The following is a 20,993-nucleotide window of genomic DNA, read 5'->3' on the forward strand; positions in this document are numbered from 1 at the left end:
CTTTGACAAAAATTAATTGACTCTAGGTGTGGGGGTTTATCTCTGAGCTCTCTATTCTGTTCCATTGATCCATATGTCTGTTTTTGTGCCAATACCATGTTGCTTTGATTATTGTACCTGTGCAGTGTTGTCTGATGTCTGGGAGGGTTATGCCTCCAGCTTTGTTCTTCTTCCTCATGATTGCTTTGGCAATTCTGGGTCTTTTGTGGTTCTATATAAATTTAAGGCTTATTTATTCTACTTCTGCCATGAGTAATTTGATAGGGATTGCATTAAATCTGTAGAATGCCTTGGTAACATGGCTATTTTAGCAATATTAATTCTTCCAATCCAAGAGCATGGGATACCTTTCCATTTCTTTGAATCATCTTCAATCTCCTTTGTCAATATTTTACAGTTCTTGGCATAGAGGCCTGTCACCTCTTGGCAAAGTTTATCCCTATGTTTCTTTTTTATGTGATTTTAAACAGGATTTCTTAAACTTTTTCTTTCTGATATTTCATTTGTAGTGTAGAGATGTGCAGCAGATTTCTGTATATTAATTTTGTATCCTAGCAATCTATATTTGTAACCAGCACTCAGGCAGCTATTAGACAGCCAGTTCCATGTTGTTTTGGGAACCATGCAGCAGGGTGTGGTGATATATGTGTTCTAATTTCTTTGGCAGTGAAGTTGTGATGATCTACAGTATGACTCTGGATGTTCTGAGAGGCTGAGTAGAGTTACATGTGATAATGTCTGCAAAACATCTAAATGGCACTAGACAGCTTGTGACTCAAGGTCCCACTCAATGTAGGCTGGGAGTGCGAATTCTGAGTGGGCTCTGACTGTCAGGTAAGGTTTTATTCCTTTCGGCCAAGTCCGAGAGCAGCCAAGGTGCAGGCATGGTATGATACGGGGGCAACGCACAAGACCTGCTCTGCAGATCAAATTTCTGGAGACTCTGGTGGACACTCCATGTTACAGGCTCCAAAAATTCAATTTCATCAGATTTTTCAAAGATGGTTAGGATCAAATGAACTATTCATACTTGTTAAACTCACAAAACATTGAAGTGTAAAACAGATACTGTATAAGAAATAAAACTGCTCAAGAGATGAGAAACTTCATGTTTTTAAGCCAGCACATCTCTCCCTATAAGACTACCTGGGAAGTCAAATTACAATAGAAACTTGGTATGTAAAGAGGAACTAGATCTCGAGGAATGGGCCATGTGACCTTAATGGCCAGAATCACTGAGCTGGGACAGCCTGAGGACACCAACTACATGGCAAAGACAGAGTTATTCAGAAGCCTCTGATTTGTGGGTAAGTTCTGGATATACACAACATATATAGACCTAGGACATTGCTTTAGGAATCATTGACTATACAAAAATGTCCTTCATTTTATTAAGTTTCATGAGATTTTTAGCCTGTTCTTCATGCTTTTGACTGATACACAATCTGGCTTTTAGATAAGTGGTTTTATAGTTGAATTCCACAGGGTAGACTTAAAATTAGAGACAAGATACGTATTATGATCCCCCTGTATTGACCTAAGCAAGCCATTGGAAATCAAACATGTATTTTCTGTCTTCAGTATTCCTAGAGATAAAAAGGAGAAACTGAGATGGAAGCATCCAACCAATCCAGTGTGACAGAATTTGTCTTGCTGGGCCTCTCTGCCCACCCCAAACTAGAGAAAACATTCTTTGTGCTCATCCTGTCCATGTACCTGGTGATCCTGCTGGGTAATGGGCTCCTCATCCTGGTGACTGTGTCTGACTCCCGCCTGCACACGCCCATGTACTTCTTCCTGGGGAACCTCTCCTTTCTGGACATCTGCTACACAACCTCCTCAGTCCCCCTGGTCCTGGATGGCTTCCTGACCCCCAGGAAAACCATCCCCTTCTCAGCCTGTGCCATACAGATGTTCCTCTCCTTTGGCATGGGAGCCACAGAGTGTGTGCTTCTGGGCATGATGGCGTTTGATCGCTATGTGGCCATCTGCAACCCCCTGAGATACCCCGTGGTCATGAGAAGGGCTGTCTACGTGCCCATGGCAGCCAGCTCCTGGCTGGCTGGTGGCGCTAACTCCTTGGTACAGATCTCTCTAGCAGTACAATTACCCTTCTGTGGGGACAACGTCATCAACCACTTCATCTGTGAGATCCTGGCTGTCCTGAAGTTGGCCTGTGCTGATATCTCCATCAATGTGGTCAGTATGGGGGTGGCCAATGTGATCTTCCTGGGAGTTCCAGTTCTGTTCATCTTTGTCTCCTACATCTTCATCCTCACCACCATCCTGAGGATCCCTTCAGTTGAGGGGAGGAAAAAGGCCTTCTCCACCTGCTCTGCCCACCTCACTGTGGTGGTCATCTTCTATGGGACTATTCTTTTCATGTATGGGAAGCCCAAATCCAAGGACCCCCTGGGGGCAGACAAACAGGAACTTGCAGACAAGCTCATCTCCCTCTTCTATGGACTTCTGACGCCCATGCTCAACCCCATCATTTACAGCCTCAGGAACAAGGATGTTAAGGCTGCTGTGAGGAACCTCGTGGTTCAGAAACACTCCACTCAGTGATCGAGGGATGTGTCCCATGACATAATCTGCACACTCTGATGACTGCCATTTGAAAATCTCAATGCAAAGTAATGTCAGGTGAGGGGCAAACTGTTTAGAGTCATGCTACCCACAGTGTGGGCCATGGAGCAGCAGTATCAGCAACCCCCGGGAGCTTATTGGGCATGTAGAATCTTGGGGCCCATTCCAGACCTACTGAGTTAGAATCTACATTTTAACAGGATCCCCCAGGTAATTCATATGCATAGTTACACATCTGGAAGTACAGTTAAGAGTGTACAGTGGGGGACTGCCCTAGTGGTCTAGTGGTTAAGAATCCACCTGCGAGAGCAGGGGACATTGATTCAATCCCTGATCGGGGAACTAGAATCCCACATGTGGCGGAGCAACTAAACCCGCTCACTACAAGCAGACAGCTCCCAGACCACACTGAAAGATCCCACATGATGCAGCAAAGATCTCGCATGCTGCAACTAAGGCCTGACATGGCCAAATAAACAAATAAATATATATATATCTCTATATACAAAGAGTATACAGTGGATGTGCGTTGTTCCTTCAGACCCGATTCTCACCTACCTCGGGCTGAAGCTCTCATAGCCTCAGCTTCTCAGAGTGTTGACAGTGAGTCCCTCTGCTGGCCTGCCCTTGGTCCAAGAGAGCTACCTCACCCAAAGTCACATTCCCTTCCTACGGCGGCACATATCTGCTGATTAGTCAGTGTCAACGCAGAGTCCTGATCCTCCTTGCTTCCGCTGTAGGTGACTCTAAAGAGCCATCCCAGCCTGAGAGCTTCCTCATGACGGAGTTCTTCCTCTGCTCAGCCCTGCTTCCTTCCCCACCCCCTACTCCGCAGGTGTTGATCTTAGCAGCACTCCCCAGTCAGCATCCTGCACGAAAATCTCCCCACCGGAGCCGACTTCCTGGGAGACCCAACCGGGACAGGGAATAATGGTCAGTCTCGGCACTGACGCATGAACCTCGTGTGGGGTTCTCAGAGCACATCCTTCTCAAGTGTTTCCTGCAGCCTGTCTCCCAAGGAAAGTAACTCAACAAATTCCTATTGTTCAGGCAAAGAAAAAATTATCCCCTAAAAACAGAAAAAAATTCAGTTCTCTTCCTTTTCAGTTCTATAAATGGAACTTCATTTGTGTTTACCGTATGAGTATTTTTATTCCAACTCAGAGAACTGGCAGGGCTGTGTGTTATACCCTGGGCATGTGAGTGCGGTATCAGGTCTATGAGCTTTTATCCGAGGACAATGATGTTTGATGTCTGGAAAATATGTTGACTCTTAACTACAAACAAAATAAATTAAATTAAAAACCCTTAAAAATCTCTGAATAATTGTATACTTACATGCTTACAAAAGGGACCATACGTCAACCACAGTAATGGGTAAATTTCTGTATTCACGTGCATATTTTAAAACAATTGGTACTTAGGTACTTCTATAGGAACTCCTGAGCTTTCATGATTATTGTTGGGAAGTCATAGAATTACAAATTAAATACGTCACTTGTAAGTCAAATAGTTTTAATAACAGAAGTAAAAAAATTATTTCAGATTTACCACAAGATCATACTTAAAATGAGCTGTAGGTACATTTTGACATGATGTGGGGTGAGAACTCTAAGAGCGCCTAGGCCTGTGACAGCCTTCATATGGACCTGATAGTTACAGATATATTGGGCCATAGTGCCTAAAATTTAATTAGCACACAGGTGCTCAATAAGACACACAGACTTCGCTCCCCAATTAACTTTCAACTCTCCCTTGCCCACCTTCACCTCTTGTGCTCAGAGAGACGTGGGGCATGTGGTTGGTAGACTTCTTTGCGAGGTCCAAGATGGGGACACTTTTCCCTAAGAGATAACCCTAAGCATGCCAGCCTGTAGCTGTGGGCGCTAGAGATCCCCAAGCAGGGACTGTAGGGCTCCTTCTTGTCAGGCCTTATGAAGATGATGGAAGCGTGGATGGAGGGGGCTGAACCCACACTCTATGACGAGACCTCTGCATTTCCCGTGTACTAACAGGGACTGTGATGCCTGTAGGGATGACAAGGATACAGAAAGAACTCGGACTGCAACTTCCTTCATCTTCTTACCAATGAAGCATTAGTACTTATGATCTTTTTATTAGCAAATTATCCTACTTCTCTTTAAAACAAATCTTTTTTTTTTTAATATTGCACATTTCTTCTCTTGTTCCCCAAGTATGCTTACATCTGACTTTCAGTTAAATGAATCAGCAGTCAGTTTTTATATTTTCAGAACTGTGCTCACCATTAATCAAGGTCAGGTATTCCCCAAGAACATGGCTCTCACGAGGCTGTGCTGTGACTCAGCACCCGCTTTTCAGATTCTTTTTTTTTTTAATTGAAGTATAGTTGATATTCAAGGTTGTGTTAGTTTCTGATATACAGCAAAGTGACCAGTTATATATACACACACACTAAGACCAGTCTTTATCAGTTGCTTTTGATAGACATTAGGCTTCAATCCAAAGCTCCTCACCTCCTCCCAGCCTTCCCCCTCATCCACTTCTAAGGGAAACACCCCATCCTCAGGCCTACTGAGCAGGCTTGGCCATGTCCCATACCACCTGACTCTCATCTCCCTGGCCCCAGTTGAGACTACCTGAAAGATCCCATGTTCCTAGCCACCAGAGATCTCCAACTATCCAGAAGCCAGTCACCTGCCTGGCCTGTGACTCCGGAGCAGCTTCCACCTATGGCATGACCCTGTTGCTCTTTCACCAACCCCAGAGTCCTCTAGGCCCCTCATGTCCTCTGTCTTAGCCTGTAATCCTCACTGAGCTCAGTATGATGTTGGGGGGCTGCAGGGAGGGCCAGCACCTCTGAGCAGAGGGATGACCACCTTTAGCCTTGCAGAGACAAGGGCAGAGCCCCCTTTACCAGATAGCACTGTGGTCAAAGCACAATCAGACCTCAGTTCTCTCCTCTCCTCCCAGGAAAGTCAGCAAGGCAAGGGCGGAAACTTCCTAATCTAAGGAACATTGGTGAGTTAAGATTACAGAGCTGTCTGCAGCTTATCTAATTGGGTTTATGGAACACGGGTCCTACACTCCTGTGAGGCCTCCACCAAACTTTAAATTGCTTCTGGGATTAAGACTGGCCCCAAACAACCAGAGCTCTAGATTGCGCCGTGGTTCCTTGACAGAACCTCTGGAGAGAGGGCCAGGGGCAAAGATCATGATCGCCAGGATCTCCGGGAAGCAGTTCCTGGAGCTGTCCTCCCTCCTGCTAGCTCACTGGGGGTGGACAAGGCCAGGGAAGGGAGCAATCAGAGCCCCTGCAGCTACGGCCAACCCCCAATTCTCATTCACTTGCTGTGAACTCTGAAGGGACTGCTCGGCTCCAAGACAGCTACACAGAGCTTCCTGCATGCTTCCAGGCACAGTCCCACCAGCAGGGGATGGTCAGGGCAGGCAGTTCAAGCCATCACCTCCCAGCCGTCTTCCCTGCCCAAGACCTCCTGCCCAGGTGAGCTGCTGTCCCCACCATGGCCTCATCCCCACATGGGGCACAGACCTGTTTCTCTCTGTGGCCAAACCTTCTTCAGATTGGTGGGGAGCAGAGGATAGGTAGCACCTGGTCACAGCTTCCATGTCTCTGAAGGGTTTTAAGGGTAAGGGAGCAGTCATGGCCTGGAAGTTTCGACCCACTTTGGGGCAGAGCAGGGTTGAAGTGGGGATGATACTAGAAAAAGGAAGTTTCTCTTCAGTTTAAGGGAAAACTTTCCAACGATAGAGGATCTCTGATCAAGGAATGGGAGCCATGTACTCACATAACTCAAGGCATTCAAAGGAGCAATTGGAAAAATTTGGTCTCATAGAAAGTATTTACACAATGAAGGTGAAAGAGGCAAGACCAGTTATTTTACAACATTCCTGCCTAGTCTGACAGTCTCTAGTCAACAGTATTAATATCTTGAATAACAGATCTCTTTTTCTCAAATGTTCCTGACACCTACAGTTAATCTTCTCTAATAATTGCATGAGGGTAGCTTGAGACGCTGCCTGGTTTCTCCCACCCAATTTCCCTCAGCCAGCACCAGTGTAATAGTCACAGATGCTGTGAATGAAGCCCAGGGATACACTGCTATGAGGCAGATGTCTTGCAGAAAGGTGCAACACCTCTATTTCACATGAGTGTCCTGGGGAAGTGAGGATGCCCAAGACTTCATCATCAGTCCTTTGCTCCTCAGTAGACCTGCTCTGGCATGAATGGAACAAAACTACATTCAGAGAGATGAAGGGAGAAAGTGAGGAGCCAGGCTCCATTCTAGCCCCGTCCTCACTGAGCTCTAGTTTCATCTTTAATGTGAGAACTCCAGGCTTGAGATTTTCTCTAATGTACTAGACCTACTTACTGCTCTATCGTGACTGAAGTGCATCCTAAGTGCATGTCTCCTTTGAGCCACTCCTCTGCAAAGCTGGGTAGAATTGTCTGTTTTTCTGTGGGGGAGAAAGCATTGTCTAGCCCTACGGTGGCTTTAATTAGCTCAGGAATAGAAGGGCCTGAGCTAGGAGCTGCGGCTTACAAAACTGCTCCAAAGCAAGGAGCTTGGTCCAAAAGTCACTGATGCTCATACTTGGAGGCATGGTGGACACTTGTCCTTGGACCCTGTCCCTGCTCCCCAGTCCCAGGGGCTGGTGAAGGCTGAGGGAACTGCAGTTCTGGGGGCAAAGGTCATGGGTAGAGAGAGGGGGTATGGACTGGCAGTGGTCTTCTGACCGGAAACTCCTTATTTACATTGCAACAAAGGGAGGTCGCCAACCAAACTCACAAGAAATGAAGTATGAACCAGGCACCAAGTAACTAATGTTGATGCTAAGCAGGCCCTAATACTCCTGGCCTCTGCTCACCACATTCTGTGTAGGACTCCACATGGAGCCAAATTATCATCAGAAAAGTATTACCCAAGCACAGAATTAGAACCAGGAGAGTGAGTGCGGTGATGGCAGTTGTCAGCATCACTAAGTGTGTGCTTGCCCGAAGCCCCCGAGGACCTGCAGGGACAACGTGGGGACAGGCAGGCCCGGATCGGGCAGCACACCCTCAGCGTTTCTTTCTCATAGTCCTCACCCATCCTTACACGTCCCTTCCTTCAAGTGAGTTAGCATTACTGATCAGGCTAAAATTCTATCTTATATCATGGTTTGAATAGATTTCCAGGGCCTGCTTTTCCTGCTCTAAATTTGATACATCCTGACTTTTAAGGTAACTTTAGTGAACAGTGAATTTCGTCCCTTAGATGCGAATACTATAAGTTAGCATGTCAAAGGTTAAATTTACTGATAAGTTCTGTAAGTACATATTGATCCCTGTAAACATGTGTTTCCTGTCCTCAGTTTTCCTGAGGGTAGAAGAGACAATTTAAAATGAAACTGGCGAATCAATCCACTGTGGCAGGATTCGTCTTGCTGGGGCTGTCAGATCAGCCGAAGCTGGAGAAAATGTTCTTTGTGCTCATCCTGCTCATGTACCTGGTGATCCTGCTGGGTAATGGGGTCCTCATCCTGGTGACCATCCTTGACTCCCGCCTGCACACGCCCATGTACTTCTTCCTGGGGAACCTCTCCTTCCTGGACATCTGCTACACAATCTCTTCCATCCCTCTAGTCCTAGATGGCTTCCTTACTCCCAGGAAAACCATCTCTTTCTCAGCCTGTGCCGTACAGATGTTCCTCTCTTTTGCCATGGGAGCCACAGAATGTGTGCTTCTGGGCATGATGGCGTTTGATCGCTATGTGGCCATCTGCAACCCCCTGAGATACCCCGTGGTCATGAGAAGGGCTGTCTACGTGCCCATGGCTGCCAGCTCCTGGCTGGCTGGTGGAGCTAACTCCTTGGTACAGATCTCTCTAGCAGTACAATTACCCTTCTGTGGGGACAACGTCATCAACCACTTCACCTGTGAGATCCTGGCTGTCCTGAAGTTGGCCTGTGCTGACATCTCCATCAATGTGGTCAGTATGGGGGTGGCCAATGTGATCTTCCTGGGGGTCCCAGTTCTGTTCATCTTTGTCTCCTACATCTTCATCCTCACCACCATCCTGAGGATCCCCTCAGTTGAGGGGAGGAAAAAGGCCTTCTCCACCTGCTCTGCCCACCTCACTGTGGTGGTCATCTTCTATGGGACTATTCTTTTCATGTATGGGAAGCCCAAATCCAAGGACCCCCTGGGGGCAGACAAACAGGATGTTTCAGACAAGCTCATCTCCCTCTTCTACGGTGTGCTGACCCCAATGCTCAACCCCATCATTTACAGCCTCAGAAACAAGGATGTGAAGGTCACTGTGAAGAATCTCGTGAATCAGAAATGTTTCCCTAAGTGACAGTGGGAGAAAGCAGTGAGTGTATCTTGCAGTTCTCTGCATACAGGGGATCCCCTAGGGAATGGCCACTTGGTAAGTGTAGACTGGCTCCATGATCCTCCACATCAGTCTCACCACAAGACTGATCCCCAAAATGCACATATAGGTAGGGCTTTTCTGAATAACTGAAAATGGAACATCAAGTCTTTAGAATGAAGAGGGGGCTATGCTAAATCACCTAGAAGCAAGGATAAGTGACTATTACAATTTATTTTTATTCTGAAAAAACAACCAATAAAAATTAAAACTTTATACAAAATTGCTTCTTTCTTTGTTCATGTGCAGACTAGCTCCAGTTTGTGCGTGTGATCATGTTGTTTTCTACTCACTGTATAATGGGGAGCATGGCAGTGGGGAAAAGTCACTTCTTTCATAATTTATTTCTTTTTAATTGGAGGATAACTGCTTTATAATATTGTGTTTGTTTCTGCCCATACCTCAATATGAATCAGCCATAGGTATACGTAAGTCCCCTCCCCCTTGAACTTCCTTTCTGAAAAGTTGTTGCTTAACTGGTGTCCAAACCAAAAACCAATCTGCCATTTTGGAAAATTACCAAAACCAAAACATCCTAAATGACAATATTTAGCCCCCTTTTCACTGCAGGGGCTCAGGGTGTTTCTCAGAGCCAATTTTATATCCCAAATATAAAGTCCCAGAGCCAATATTGGGAAACTCCTTCTTCTCCTCTGTACATAGAGCACATCTATTCCTATCCAGATTTGCAGAAGAGTTGTTTCAACACCAACTGAAATTAGATATTGCAGGCCAAGGGCAAACTTTATAGAAGTCTCTATTTAATCATCGTTGTTGTTCTGTCGCTCTGTCATGTCTGACTCTTTGTGACCCCGTGGACTGCAGTGCACCAGGCTTCCCTGTCCTTCCCTATCTCCTGGAGTTTGCTCAAACTCATGTCCATTGGGTCAGCGATACTCTGAGTCCTTTCCTTCCCCTGGAATTAATGTTTGTGACCATCCAAACCTCCGTGGTCATACTTGATCATATCTAAGATTTGAGTCAGACATGGGCACCAGCTGCTAAAAAAATCTATCTGTAATGACCCTTGTGGTTAAAAGCATAGACTGTGGAGCCAAACTCAAGTCGAGTGCCTCGGACTATGGAACTTCAGGCACATTACAAATATTACTTAATATCATAGACTCTTGGTTTGCTAATTTGTGAAACAGTGATGATTAAACCAACCCCAAGGAGGTTTGGTGGGGATTAAATTGAAATGGGGCATCATATATATTAAAAATGCCCAGTGGCTAGCAAAGAATAACCTCTCAATTAATAAATGAACAGTGTTTATTAATAATGAAATATGTTAAATAATTCTTTTGAGGGAGCTTCATGACACAGATAGAGTTCAAAATCACACTTAACTGGATCAATTTCAGTTTACGATTGCAGCACATTTTTGTCTAGATTTCTAGCTTCTGAGCCAACAATGTCATTTCTCTGGGCATTTTCCCGTCACCCCTCATCCTCATCCACAGAGATGAGGGACTCAGGTCTGTGCTCTCTGACGCTAACTCTATCTAGAACAAGCAGGTTCTTTCTGCCAGGTTTTGGGGATTGTCATTAATGCCCAAAGACTTTTGGATCTATAACATGCAAAGATAGGAGCTACAAGGAAATCATGTTTGAACATGTGTCTTGGGGAACTAACTGTACATAATAAACCAATATATTTTATATAGTATAATATACAGTTAATGTATATATTAAGTCCAGATAGGGAATAAAGTTTATTTTGGCAGACAGTGTTAAACAGAAAACAAGTCTGCAAAAATAAAAGAACAGCCAAAGAGTAAAGACAGGAGATGAAGGCATCTTCCTGTGTTCTCAGTTCTTGGTTTCCTTTTTTCCCTAGATCTGGCCACATTACTGCACTTTTGCCTCCAAAGGACACCCCTACATCCTGATACTCGTTTCTATTTTTCACTAATCTAGATTGTTACTTGCTTTGAGGGGAAGGTAATAAAAGTCACATCTAGTACGATTACTAACTTGTGTGAAACAGATACACTCTTTCCTGCGCATGTGCAGAGTGCCAGGCCTTGTGCCCTGCAAAAGTCTTTTAGAAATCCGTTTCAAAATAATCATTCTGAAGTCAACATGTAGTGCTTCTTGCAGTCAATTATCCATTCCTGCTACAGCGGATTTGCTCTCTGTGGATTCTATCACCTGTAAATTTGGACCATGTCTAGGGGTTGATGTATTACAGGAGCTCTAGGTTCAAATCTTTGCCCTCCCACATACAGCTGGGTGACCATGAGTGTATCCTCTGTGCTTGAAAAATATTCATCCGCACAGCGAAGGGGGAGGACAGGATATCCCAGGTGACCCCCAGCTGTGAGTTTCCCCGAACCTGTGATTCCTTTCTCTAGTGGGATGGTCCCTTGAAGAGAACACAGCAATGTCTTACAGCAGTATTTCATTATTTGAAGCTGAGTGTGGTATCTCTCACTTCCTCAACACTCAATGTTCCAGGAGATTCTTCAGCGCCTCCATCTTCCCTACTAGGCTCAACAAACAATAAAATGATTCAGGGAGTTGATGTTATCCAACCTCTGTTATTGGACAACTGAGTAGTCAGGATAGCAGAAGACTATCTATGGGCTAACCATCAGGGCCTCGCATTCACAGAGGCTGACGTAGCTACTTCAGCAGCTGAATATTCAAACTGGCAGCAAGAGACCAACCTTCATTTGAAAAGACTCCTCAGCCACCTGGTGGTGAGCTGATTGCATTAGACCATTTTCCTTCTGCAAGGGACAGAGACTCACCTTGACTAAAATCAACACCTTGTCTGAGTATAGGTCATCTTTCCTTTCTGTAGGGTATTAGCAAATATTGCTCTCTGAAAGCTCATGGAAGGTTTGATTTAACAGCATGGAATCCTGCATAAAATCTCATCAGACCAAGGGGCTCATTTACCAAAGTAGATGCTGCTGTGGAATCATGGTTATGGGTTCCACTGACCCTTCCACATCATGCATCATCCAGAAGTAGCTGGCCCAACACAGTTGACATAATGGTCTTTTGAAAGCTAAGGCACTAGCAGTTGCAGATGAAAACAACAATGAGATACCTCTACACATCATCAGAATGGCTAAAATTTTAGACTGACAACACCAAATGTTGGCAAGAATATGATATGAGACATCCTATCCTTTTATGATAAGAATGTAAAAGAGTACAAATGCTTTGGCAAAAGACCTATCCATTTCTTAGAAAACTAAGTGTAAACCTGTGCTATGATCCAGAATCTCGTTCTCAGATATTTAACCAAGAAAAGTTGAAATATACATCTACAAAAGGACTTGCATGAGACTGTTAATAATGGCTTTATTCATAACAGCCAAAACTAGAAACAGTTCAGATGTCCATCAAGAAGGAGATGGATAAACAAAGATGTTCATTTAATGAAATACTACTCAGTAATAGAAAGGGACAAGCTAAAAAACCATGTAAAAACATGACAGATTTTAAGAACCTTATTCTGAATATAAAGACTTGCACATGATTCCATTTACTTGATGTTTCTGAAAAGATAATACTTAAATAAAAGAGTGAAAAATATTAGGAGACTGCTAATAATAATAATAATGAGAACTGACTGGTAGGGTCATGAGAAAACTCTTGGTTGTGCTGTAAACATTCTGTAATGATAAGATTTGGTTACATGGGTGTGAACATGTCAAAACTCATTGGATGATATACTTAAGATTTATTTTATTATGGTTAAGAGCACAACATGATATATACTCTTTTAGCAAAATTTTAAGTGTGTATTACACTACTGTTGACTATAGGTACAATGCTGTACATGGATCTCTAGAGTTTAATCATCTTGCTTAACTAGAACTTTATACCCATTTAAAGTAACTCACATAAAGTATACCCATTTAAGTAACTCACATTTGCCCCTCCTACTGGTCACTGGCAACTACATTCCATTCTTTGATTCTATGGATTGATTTTATTGGGTTATAATGAACTTAAGATTTATGCATTTCACTGTGAGTAGATTTTACCCAAAAAAGTGGACTACTAACTGTCTGTCTGTCTAAATATACAGACTTTTTATAGCGACTGCTATTGGCAAGCCACGAATTTGTCCAGTACACTTTCTAGCAGCTTCACTGTAGAAGGAAGGTGTATCCTATCAGGTGCTTGTTCTTATATTTGTTACTATTTCTTTCCCTTAAATAACAGTGAAAAGCTCCTCTTGTAAGTAGGTCATCTGAGGGCCTGAGATTCTCTGGGCTACTTGGACTGATGGCAGTCTGATTTGCCAGGATAGCTTTCAGTCATGATTTTATTATGTACTTGTTGAGTTACTGTTTAATTTCTATCATCCGTTGATTATTGTAGATGGTTGTGCTTAGTTCAGGCTCACACCTTCAGTGTAACTGAGCACATCTGTACTGACTCATAGTCTCCCTATCTTTGAAGGGCTAATTTGTAAAAGAAGAAGTAACCATGTTCTGCTGTTGATGTTCAGTTGCTCAGTTGTGCGTGACTCATTCTTTAGATTATAAGCAGTTACTAAAGTGGAGAGGGTTGTAAAAGGCCACGAAATCCAGTAGGAAAGAATTACTGGGGTCATCTTAAAGGTTGCTATCACATCCCAGATTCCACTATACTTCCTGTCCCATGATGTTTTTCAAACATATGACATACTGAGGCTGTGGAAGAAATACTCAAGCCCAAGACCCATGCCAACCTCCATCCCGAAGACGGTAAATCCCTTTCCCCCATCCTTTGCCTCTCTTCATGTGTAAATTCTCCCTTACTGTCCCTGGCCAGAAAATATCTCCTCCTTGAAGTTTCCCCATGGCTCTGGGTGGAAGTTCCCCCAAGCATCCAAATCATGACTTTGAGCACTTGGTTTAGAAGCAGTGTGTCCGTAGAGGCTGATTCCACAATGCTGTGAACACAGAGTATTCCTAAATAATTCTTATCTCCCTAGCTGCTGATTTCAAGAAGTTAAAACATTTTGAAGTTTGTACAGATTCAAGCAGCACATGGAAATGCTTCCCCTGATGCCCTTCACTGGCCTCAGGGTGGAAAGTTCCAGTAGGAACAAAGGAATGAGAAAAAGAAGCTTTTCCTGGAGTGCTTTCAGCATAATTGGATCTTGGGGACATTGTCCCAAAAGTATAAAAAGTTCTCTGACTTTGTATGCTTCCATTTCCAAACTTTTAATCACTTTGGGGAACACAATAGTCCCAACTGTGGTTCTGATTTCAAATTGCCTTCTACATGGACTGATTGTTCCTTTAGAAAGTTTGCCTAAAACACAGAAGTAAGGCAGAGTGGGAGGAACTGGCTTTCACCCCTTCTTCTCATCAGAGCTGGACATCTCAGCCTGGACCTTTCAAACTAGTGATGATATTTCTGGCCCATATACTGTTCCTGGGCCATAGGGACCCTTTCTCAGTAGGTTCCTAAAAAAGGTAAGTGAGGGTTCTTGTAAAAGTAATCCTCAACCTTTTATCAGCGCAGGGGTATTTCCAGCTTCTGACTTGATTTTTCGAAGGGGCTGGGGAAGGGAGGAAATGAAACAATTGCAGTGATATCACAAAGACCAAGGGCCATTCAAAACCCCCTGGATAGAAAAACCTAGATGGCAAGAAGCCTCTGAAACTTTTGTCTCGTTTCATGGATTCCTCTGACTTCAGAGAAACCCCTAGGGTGAGATGGTCCCACAGTTTCAGAGTCCCCTCTGCACAACTCCAGGGAGCACCATTCACACTATAGCCGCAGAAATGGCTGAAGCTGCCCTGCCGTTACGCTCCAGAGGTGCCGTTTATGTTGCCTACAATGAAAACAGTTTCTGGGAGCTGCTCATCAACGGCCTGGTCTCTGGCGGGCCTCATGGGCTGAACAACTCAGACTTTCTGAGCCCTCCTGGCCCATTTCAACAAGCACAGCTCTGCTTTATGCTTGATGTGATGTGTGCTGTGCTAAATCCCTTCGGTCATGTCCGACTCTTTGTGACCCCATGGACAGTAGCTGTGAGGCTCCTCTGTCCATGGGATTCTCTAGGCAAGAATACTGGAGTGGATTGCCCTGCCCTCCTCCAAGGGATCTTCCTGACTCAGAGATCGAACCCACATTTCTTATATCTCCTGTATGGCAGGAAGTGGTTCTTCACCACTAGGGCCACCTGGGAAGCCCACAAACTTGCAACAAGTAGTAAATAAGCCAGTGATTAATGCATGGTATAATGAATATAGACAGCAATACTGTACTATAATTATGTGATGTGATAAATATCATGACAGCAATCATATTGCAATATATAAATGTATCAAAGTAATACATTGTACACCTTAAATTTACATGTTATATGTCAAACATATTCAAGACTGGGAAAAAAAAGAAGAAGAAAAAAAATCACTGTTTTAGTTATCTAAGAGAACTAGATTTCCAGAAACTGTGACCCACTGTGGATTTCTGGAGACAGTCCTCTGTCTGTCTTCATAGAACATCAGGTTCAAACTATTAGGAACATAACAGCGTTTCCAGATCACAATACCATGGAGACCTGCCCAAGCTCTCTCTCTAAGTTCGGTGTCCTTTGTCCTTAAAAGCTCAGCTAGATTCTACGCCACTTACGGGTTACTTCATGACCCCTGTTCCACGCATACACTGCGTGCCGGTTTGGATGTCCTGGCCTCTCCAAAATCCTTCTGCTTACCCCCTCTGACAGGCTGTGAAGCCATTTATGCGTGGGCCATGGGTCACCCTGTTCCTCACAGAAATTCTCACACCCATATACCGAGTGATCAACAGGTGTTTTGATGAGTGGATTGACATTCAAACATGGATGGATAGATGAATGGATGAATGAATGGACAAGACAGGTGGCTGGACACACAGATGAATGGATAGCCCTGGAGTTTGCATTGCTCATGAGGAAAAGAGGTCTTGGGAGCAATAGGAATATGTTTTCTGTGAAAATTATCTGGAGAAACGGAATGAGTATTCACAGCTAATGATTTCCCTAGTACCTAGCACAAATTGGAAGAATATGGAGCAAACTTAAAACTCATTTTTCTGGCCAAAGTTTAATGAGATCAATTGCCATACAGCACATAGAACCACTTAAATGAATGTGTTGTGTATACTGCTTCTGATCAAATGCATTAAATAATCAGAATCATCATTTTAAACATTGTAAATTTGATATTCTATGACCCCAAGGTAGTTTCTAATTTTATTGACCTTTTTTTTTTTTTTGGAAACAAATAGAGACTGCTTTCAGAATTGTTTTCTAATCACTCAGCCAGACTGGAACTCCTACCAGATGCCCTGGGTCTGTGTGACACAACAGATGTGGAGTCTGGATCCCTGAGCATTTTATTTAGTTGAAAGAGGATACATACCATGGAAAGTGCTAACCAGACAGTCTCTGTGACAGAGTTCATTCTCCTGGGCCTCTCAGCCCACCCAAAGCTGGAGAAAACACTCTTTGTGCTCATCCTGCTCACGTACCTGGTGATCCTGCTGGGCAATGGGCTCCTCATCCTGGTGACCATCCTTGACTCCCGCCTGCACACACCCATGTACTTCTTCCTGGGGAACCTCTCCTTTCTGGACATCTGCTACACAACCTCCTCAGTCCCCCTCATCCTTGATAGCTTCCTGACCCCCCAGAAGACCATCCCCTTCTCAGCCTGTGCCATACAGATGTTCCTCTCCTTTGCCATGGGGGCCACCGAGTGTGTGCTCCTGAGCATGATGGCGTTTGATCGCTACGTGGCCATCTGCAACCCCCTGAGGTACCCCGTGGTCATGAGCAAGGCTGTCTATGTGCCCATGGCTGCTGGCTCCTGGGCTCTTGGCGGTGCTGCTTCTCTGGTTCACACATCCTTGGCAATTCAGCTGCCCTTCTGCGGGGCCAATGTCATCAACCACTTCACCTGTGAGATCCTGGCTGTCCTGAAGTTGGCCTGTGCTGACATCTCCATCAATGTGATTAGTATGGGGGTGACTAATGTGATCTTCCTGGGGGTCCCAGTTCTGCTCATCTTTGTCTCCTACATCTTCATCCTCACCACCATCCTGAGGATCCCTTCAGCTGAGGGGAGGAAAAAGGCCTTCTCTACCTGCTTTGCCCACCTCACAGTTGTTGTCATCTTCTATGGGACCATCCTCTTTATGTATGGGAAGCCCAAATCCAAGGACCCTCTGGGGGCAGACAAACAGGACTTTGCAGACAAGCTCACCTCCCTCTTCTACGGGGTGGTGACCTCCATGCTCAACCCCATCATCTACAGCCTGAGGAACAAGGATGTGAAGGCTGCTGTGAGGAACCTGGTGAGTCAGAAATGCTTCACCTGGTGATGTTTGGAGGACAGATGTTCCTGTAGTTCTGTGTCTCTTGGCTGCTTTCACTTGTGAATCTCAGAAGAATGTGCCTCCCAAAGAAGATATGTGTAAAGAGTCATTACCAGAAAATTGAATTACATATACAAGGGAGAATTTTAGCCATTACTGGACTTAATTTTTAGAAACAATGAAACCTAAAACCTGATGGAAGTGTGACTTGAGGGGATGGAACTGGAATGAAGCTGAAAGAACAATTTGTGATGTTCCTGCTTCTCTACTGGGCAAGTCTGAATCCACCTTTGTGAGCAAGTTGCTCCTTTGCTTTGAGAAAAACAGACTAATTTACCTTTGCATTACATAAAGATTCAAAATCCTGCTCTAAAAGGAGGCACTGAAGCCAGTGTGGGGTGAAACTTCATGACACAGCAGTGGAAAAAATAGTCTTCCCTGTAGGTGAAATGGCACATCGACACATTTTATTTTTCTTGGAGGCAAGGTTGAGACTGGAATGAGAAAGAAGCTGTCTCTGAGACTGAGAAGTTGGGACCTTGTAGATTACACACAGGGCACTTCTTCTGAGGGCAAGAAAGGTGAATCCTGCAACATGTGTGTGGAGGGTCTTCGCCTCGCATCTGGATACAAGCTTTGTGTTCCTGCCGCAGTAAATCCTGAGTACACAGTCTGGTCTTATAGTCTGGAGAGTTAAAGGATGGTTCTATGGGAAGAGCAGGGTGGGGGCAGCACCGTGATTTGAGGGATGCTAGAGTCAAGATGCTCAGATGTGACCAGCAAAAGATGGAGCAAGGCGGCTGGGCTGAGGACCGGATGATAAAACTGAAAGGTGGGGCCCGTTCACATGTACCGACAAGCGGTCCAGAGGTAGAATGTGTGAGGGTCTCAGTCAGCAGTGACACAGAAGGGGACAAAACACGTAAGGGAAGGAAATGGCCTCATTTTCCTCCAGGCGATCAGAGGCCCATTTTCCCTGAGAATCAAAACTTTGCGATGAAAACACATGCTCTCAGCCTGCCTTGCTTGGACGTCCTGGGCTCCTCCCACCTGAGAATTGGCCAGCCATACTCTTGCGGGTCCCACAGCGCTTTCCTGCTCATTGAGGGCAGAGACCCGGACACAGTCACCGCTCTGAGGTCCCTTCAACAGTCTCCGGGCTGTGGGAGCTCAGGGCGTGTTCCCGTTTCACCCTGTCATACCCAGTATTATCTGTCCCACCCTGAGGGGATGTGCCTTTCCCTACTGAGCACAGAGTCCACCCATGCCCTTCTCAGCTCACTAAAGGGAGGAGGACATCAGCTTGAGATCAGTTCTGACCTTTATAATCCAGAGTTTACTTAAAAATGAAAGGTACCGGCAGAGCAATCTTCCTTTTCAACATACTTCTTTTCACTGGTTTCTGGCTTGGAGATCTATGCCCAGTGCCCACCCACATCTTTCTAAAGGACCCAAGGAGGTGTCCCTCCAGTTACTGAAAGAGCTGCTGGCAGACAGCCTTCAGCTGTCACTCATCTTTGGAAATTCGATAAGAGGGCTCTTAGCTGAAGAGACCTGACTCACCCAAGGTCATACTCCCTTCCCCAAGGCAGCCCATATCCAGTGACTGATTGGTGAAGGGATATAAATGCCTCTTCCTACTAGAGACATCTCTGAACAGCCATCCAGTACCAGGGTCCGCTATGGGGTTGACTGAGGCCTTTGTTGAGACTTCACCACAGCCTGTCATCCCCCTCTGCCCAATCCTTCATCCTCATCCTCCCTTCCACCAGTATTGAACCCAAGAGCTCTCCCTAATAAACCTTTTGCACGCCAATCTCTGTCTCAGAGTTTGCTTCTGGGCAAAACCAAACCGTGACATCATGCAAAGTCCAATGCTCAAGTAATATGTGTTATCTTTTTAGAATCCTGGGCACTGGTGATACTTAGCAAAATCTGGAGAATAGTAGGTGGATGAGGTGGCACCGTATTGTGATAGCATCAGAAACTTTGGAACCAGACCTTGGTTAGATTATAGTTCCTCTCTTTATCATGGTTGTAACCTTGAAGTTTGTTTTATACTGTATGTAACTTCTCTGAAATCTTCCCATCGGTCCCCCTCCCCTGTCCATCTCTCTAGTTTAATGTTTCCCAATCTTTTTCTTGCCATAAAACACGTAGAAAATAATAGAGTTTGTATAAAAAAAAATCAGGTTTTTTTAATGGCATGATTGATTAGATTACCAGCTACTAGTGATTAATGTGACCTCCAGCTGCCCTCCCCTCCCTGGAAATCAGGGGTTAAGACTGAGAGTTCAACCCTCTACTCAGAGTTGGTTCCCCTGGCAATCAACTTCAATCTTAGGTGCTTTCCGAAAGTCACCTTGTTAACATAAACCCAGTTGTGGCTGAACTGGGCTTGTTAAGAATAACAAGATAACCCCTTCACTTTATGGCTCTAAAGTGTTTTTCAGAAACAGGATTAAAGACCAAACACTATGATGGAAGTTGCTCCCATTGCTCTTATCACTAAGGAAATTTCAAGGGTTTTAAGAGCTGTGAAGGACTTGGCAGTTGTGAGCCAGAAGCTGTGGACAAAGTCTGAATATATGTGATAAAAATATCTTGGTCATCTGAATGAACAAATATATATTTTGTATAAATCACAATGTCACAGAACCTTAGTTTATATTTTGCTGCTTATAGTCCTGTAGTATCTGTCCCTGTGTTTCCTATTAATTGATGATCAGATCTACATACTTGAGAGGTTTTTGTTTCAGTGTAGTGATGAGCCCATGGGCTCCTGAGATCTTTTGACAGGGCCCAAGTATCTTTGATGGTTTCTTGCTTTCTGATTATGTCAAGTTGTTCCAGGCTCAACATGGACAGTTCCTCTCCAGACCTGGAAACAAGCATTTTTTCTAAAGAGCTCTTGTTTCCTTTGGTATTAAAAAACCACAATCTGGGTGCTAGGGGTGCTATCGAGATGTCAATAGTTTCTAGGCCTTTTCAGTGGAATACATATGTACAATTCAAATTAAGATCTACAGAATTTTTACTTAACCTCACTGACTTCTTCCCCTAAGTATATATCCTCATTCTGGAAAAGGATGGAGAGGACTTAAAGTTACATCAACGTAGTAAGATGTTACAAGCTACCACGGACAGCTTCTGTAACGAGCAGAAATGAGTCAAGCTGTCCCTTTGATATATATTTCTATTCCCATGTGCCTGGCAGTACTTGGGCCAACTGGAACAACGGAGGCACTGGCGTGTGCCCTTCTCTTCTCATGCTCCCGAGCTTTCCCGAGGAGACCCAAGCTCATGCGTAGAGTACTGGGGGGCAAAGGGCTGGGGAACAGTTCAGGGAGAAACCCAGAGAGGGAGGAGAGGGAAAGAAGGACTCCAAAGGCATCTTAAAGCTCAGGGCTGACCTTCCAAAACCTTGGTGAGCAGTCACCAGTCCCTGTTCTCCATGGGTGGTCTCTGATCAAAAAAGGCATATGCTGCAGACAAGAAGGAAGCTAGCAGGTCTTCTCTGAATGAGGGCGAAAAGTCCTGAATTATGCAATGCTGCTCTGCTCAAGATAGAGGTTTCCAAAGTTTAAGAGAGGTTTGTTGAATGTTTGAAAGGGTGAAACCACAGCCCGAAGCTTGGTCTCTACGGTCAATGGTCTCCAGGGTAT

General features: G+C 44.6%; 3 protein-coding genes across 3 annotated transcripts; all 3 read left to right on the forward strand.

Moving 5' to 3' along the window:
• The first annotated feature begins 1,611 nt into the window (after positions 1-1,611).
• LOC110147471 (olfactory receptor 13C7-like) lies at positions 1,612-2,568 on the forward strand. The gene has a single exon (XM_020908954.2). It carries the CDS (start codon positions 1,612-1,614, stop codon positions 2,566-2,568), a length of 957 nt encoding a protein of 318 aa, XP_020764613.2.
• A 5,406-nt stretch (positions 2,569-7,974) lies between these two features.
• Positions 7,975-8,931, forward strand: LOC110147472 (olfactory receptor 13C7-like). Its single transcript, XM_070480164.1, has one exon. It carries the CDS (start codon positions 7,975-7,977, stop codon positions 8,929-8,931), a length of 957 nt encoding a protein of 318 aa, XP_070336265.1.
• Positions 8,932-16,374: 7,443 nt separating this feature from the next.
• LOC110147473 (olfactory receptor 13C7) lies at positions 16,375-17,334 on the forward strand. Its single transcript, XM_070480165.1, has one exon. It carries the CDS (start codon positions 16,375-16,377, stop codon positions 17,332-17,334), a length of 960 nt encoding a protein of 319 aa, XP_070336266.1.
• The last annotated feature ends 3,659 nt before the right edge of the window (positions 17,335-20,993 follow it).

Source organism: Odocoileus virginianus, chromosome 18 (genome assembly GCF_023699985.2).
Source record: "Odocoileus virginianus isolate 20LAN1187 ecotype Illinois chromosome 18, Ovbor_1.2, whole genome shotgun sequence".
NCBI lineage: Eukaryota > Metazoa > Chordata > Mammalia > Artiodactyla > Cervidae > Odocoileus > Odocoileus virginianus.

Excerpts from the sequence above, each read along its gene's own strand:
- LOC110147473 (XM_070480165.1), top strand. The coding sequence starts at position 16,375 with ATGGAAAGTGCTAACCAGACAGTCTCTGTGACAGAGTTCATTCTCCTG.
- LOC110147471 (XM_020908954.2), top strand. The coding sequence starts at position 1,612 with ATGGAAGCATCCAACCAATCCAGTGTGACAGAATTTGTCTTGCTGGGC.
- LOC110147472 (XM_070480164.1), top strand. The coding sequence starts at position 7,975 with ATGAAACTGGCGAATCAATCCACTGTGGCAGGATTCGTCTTGCTGGGG.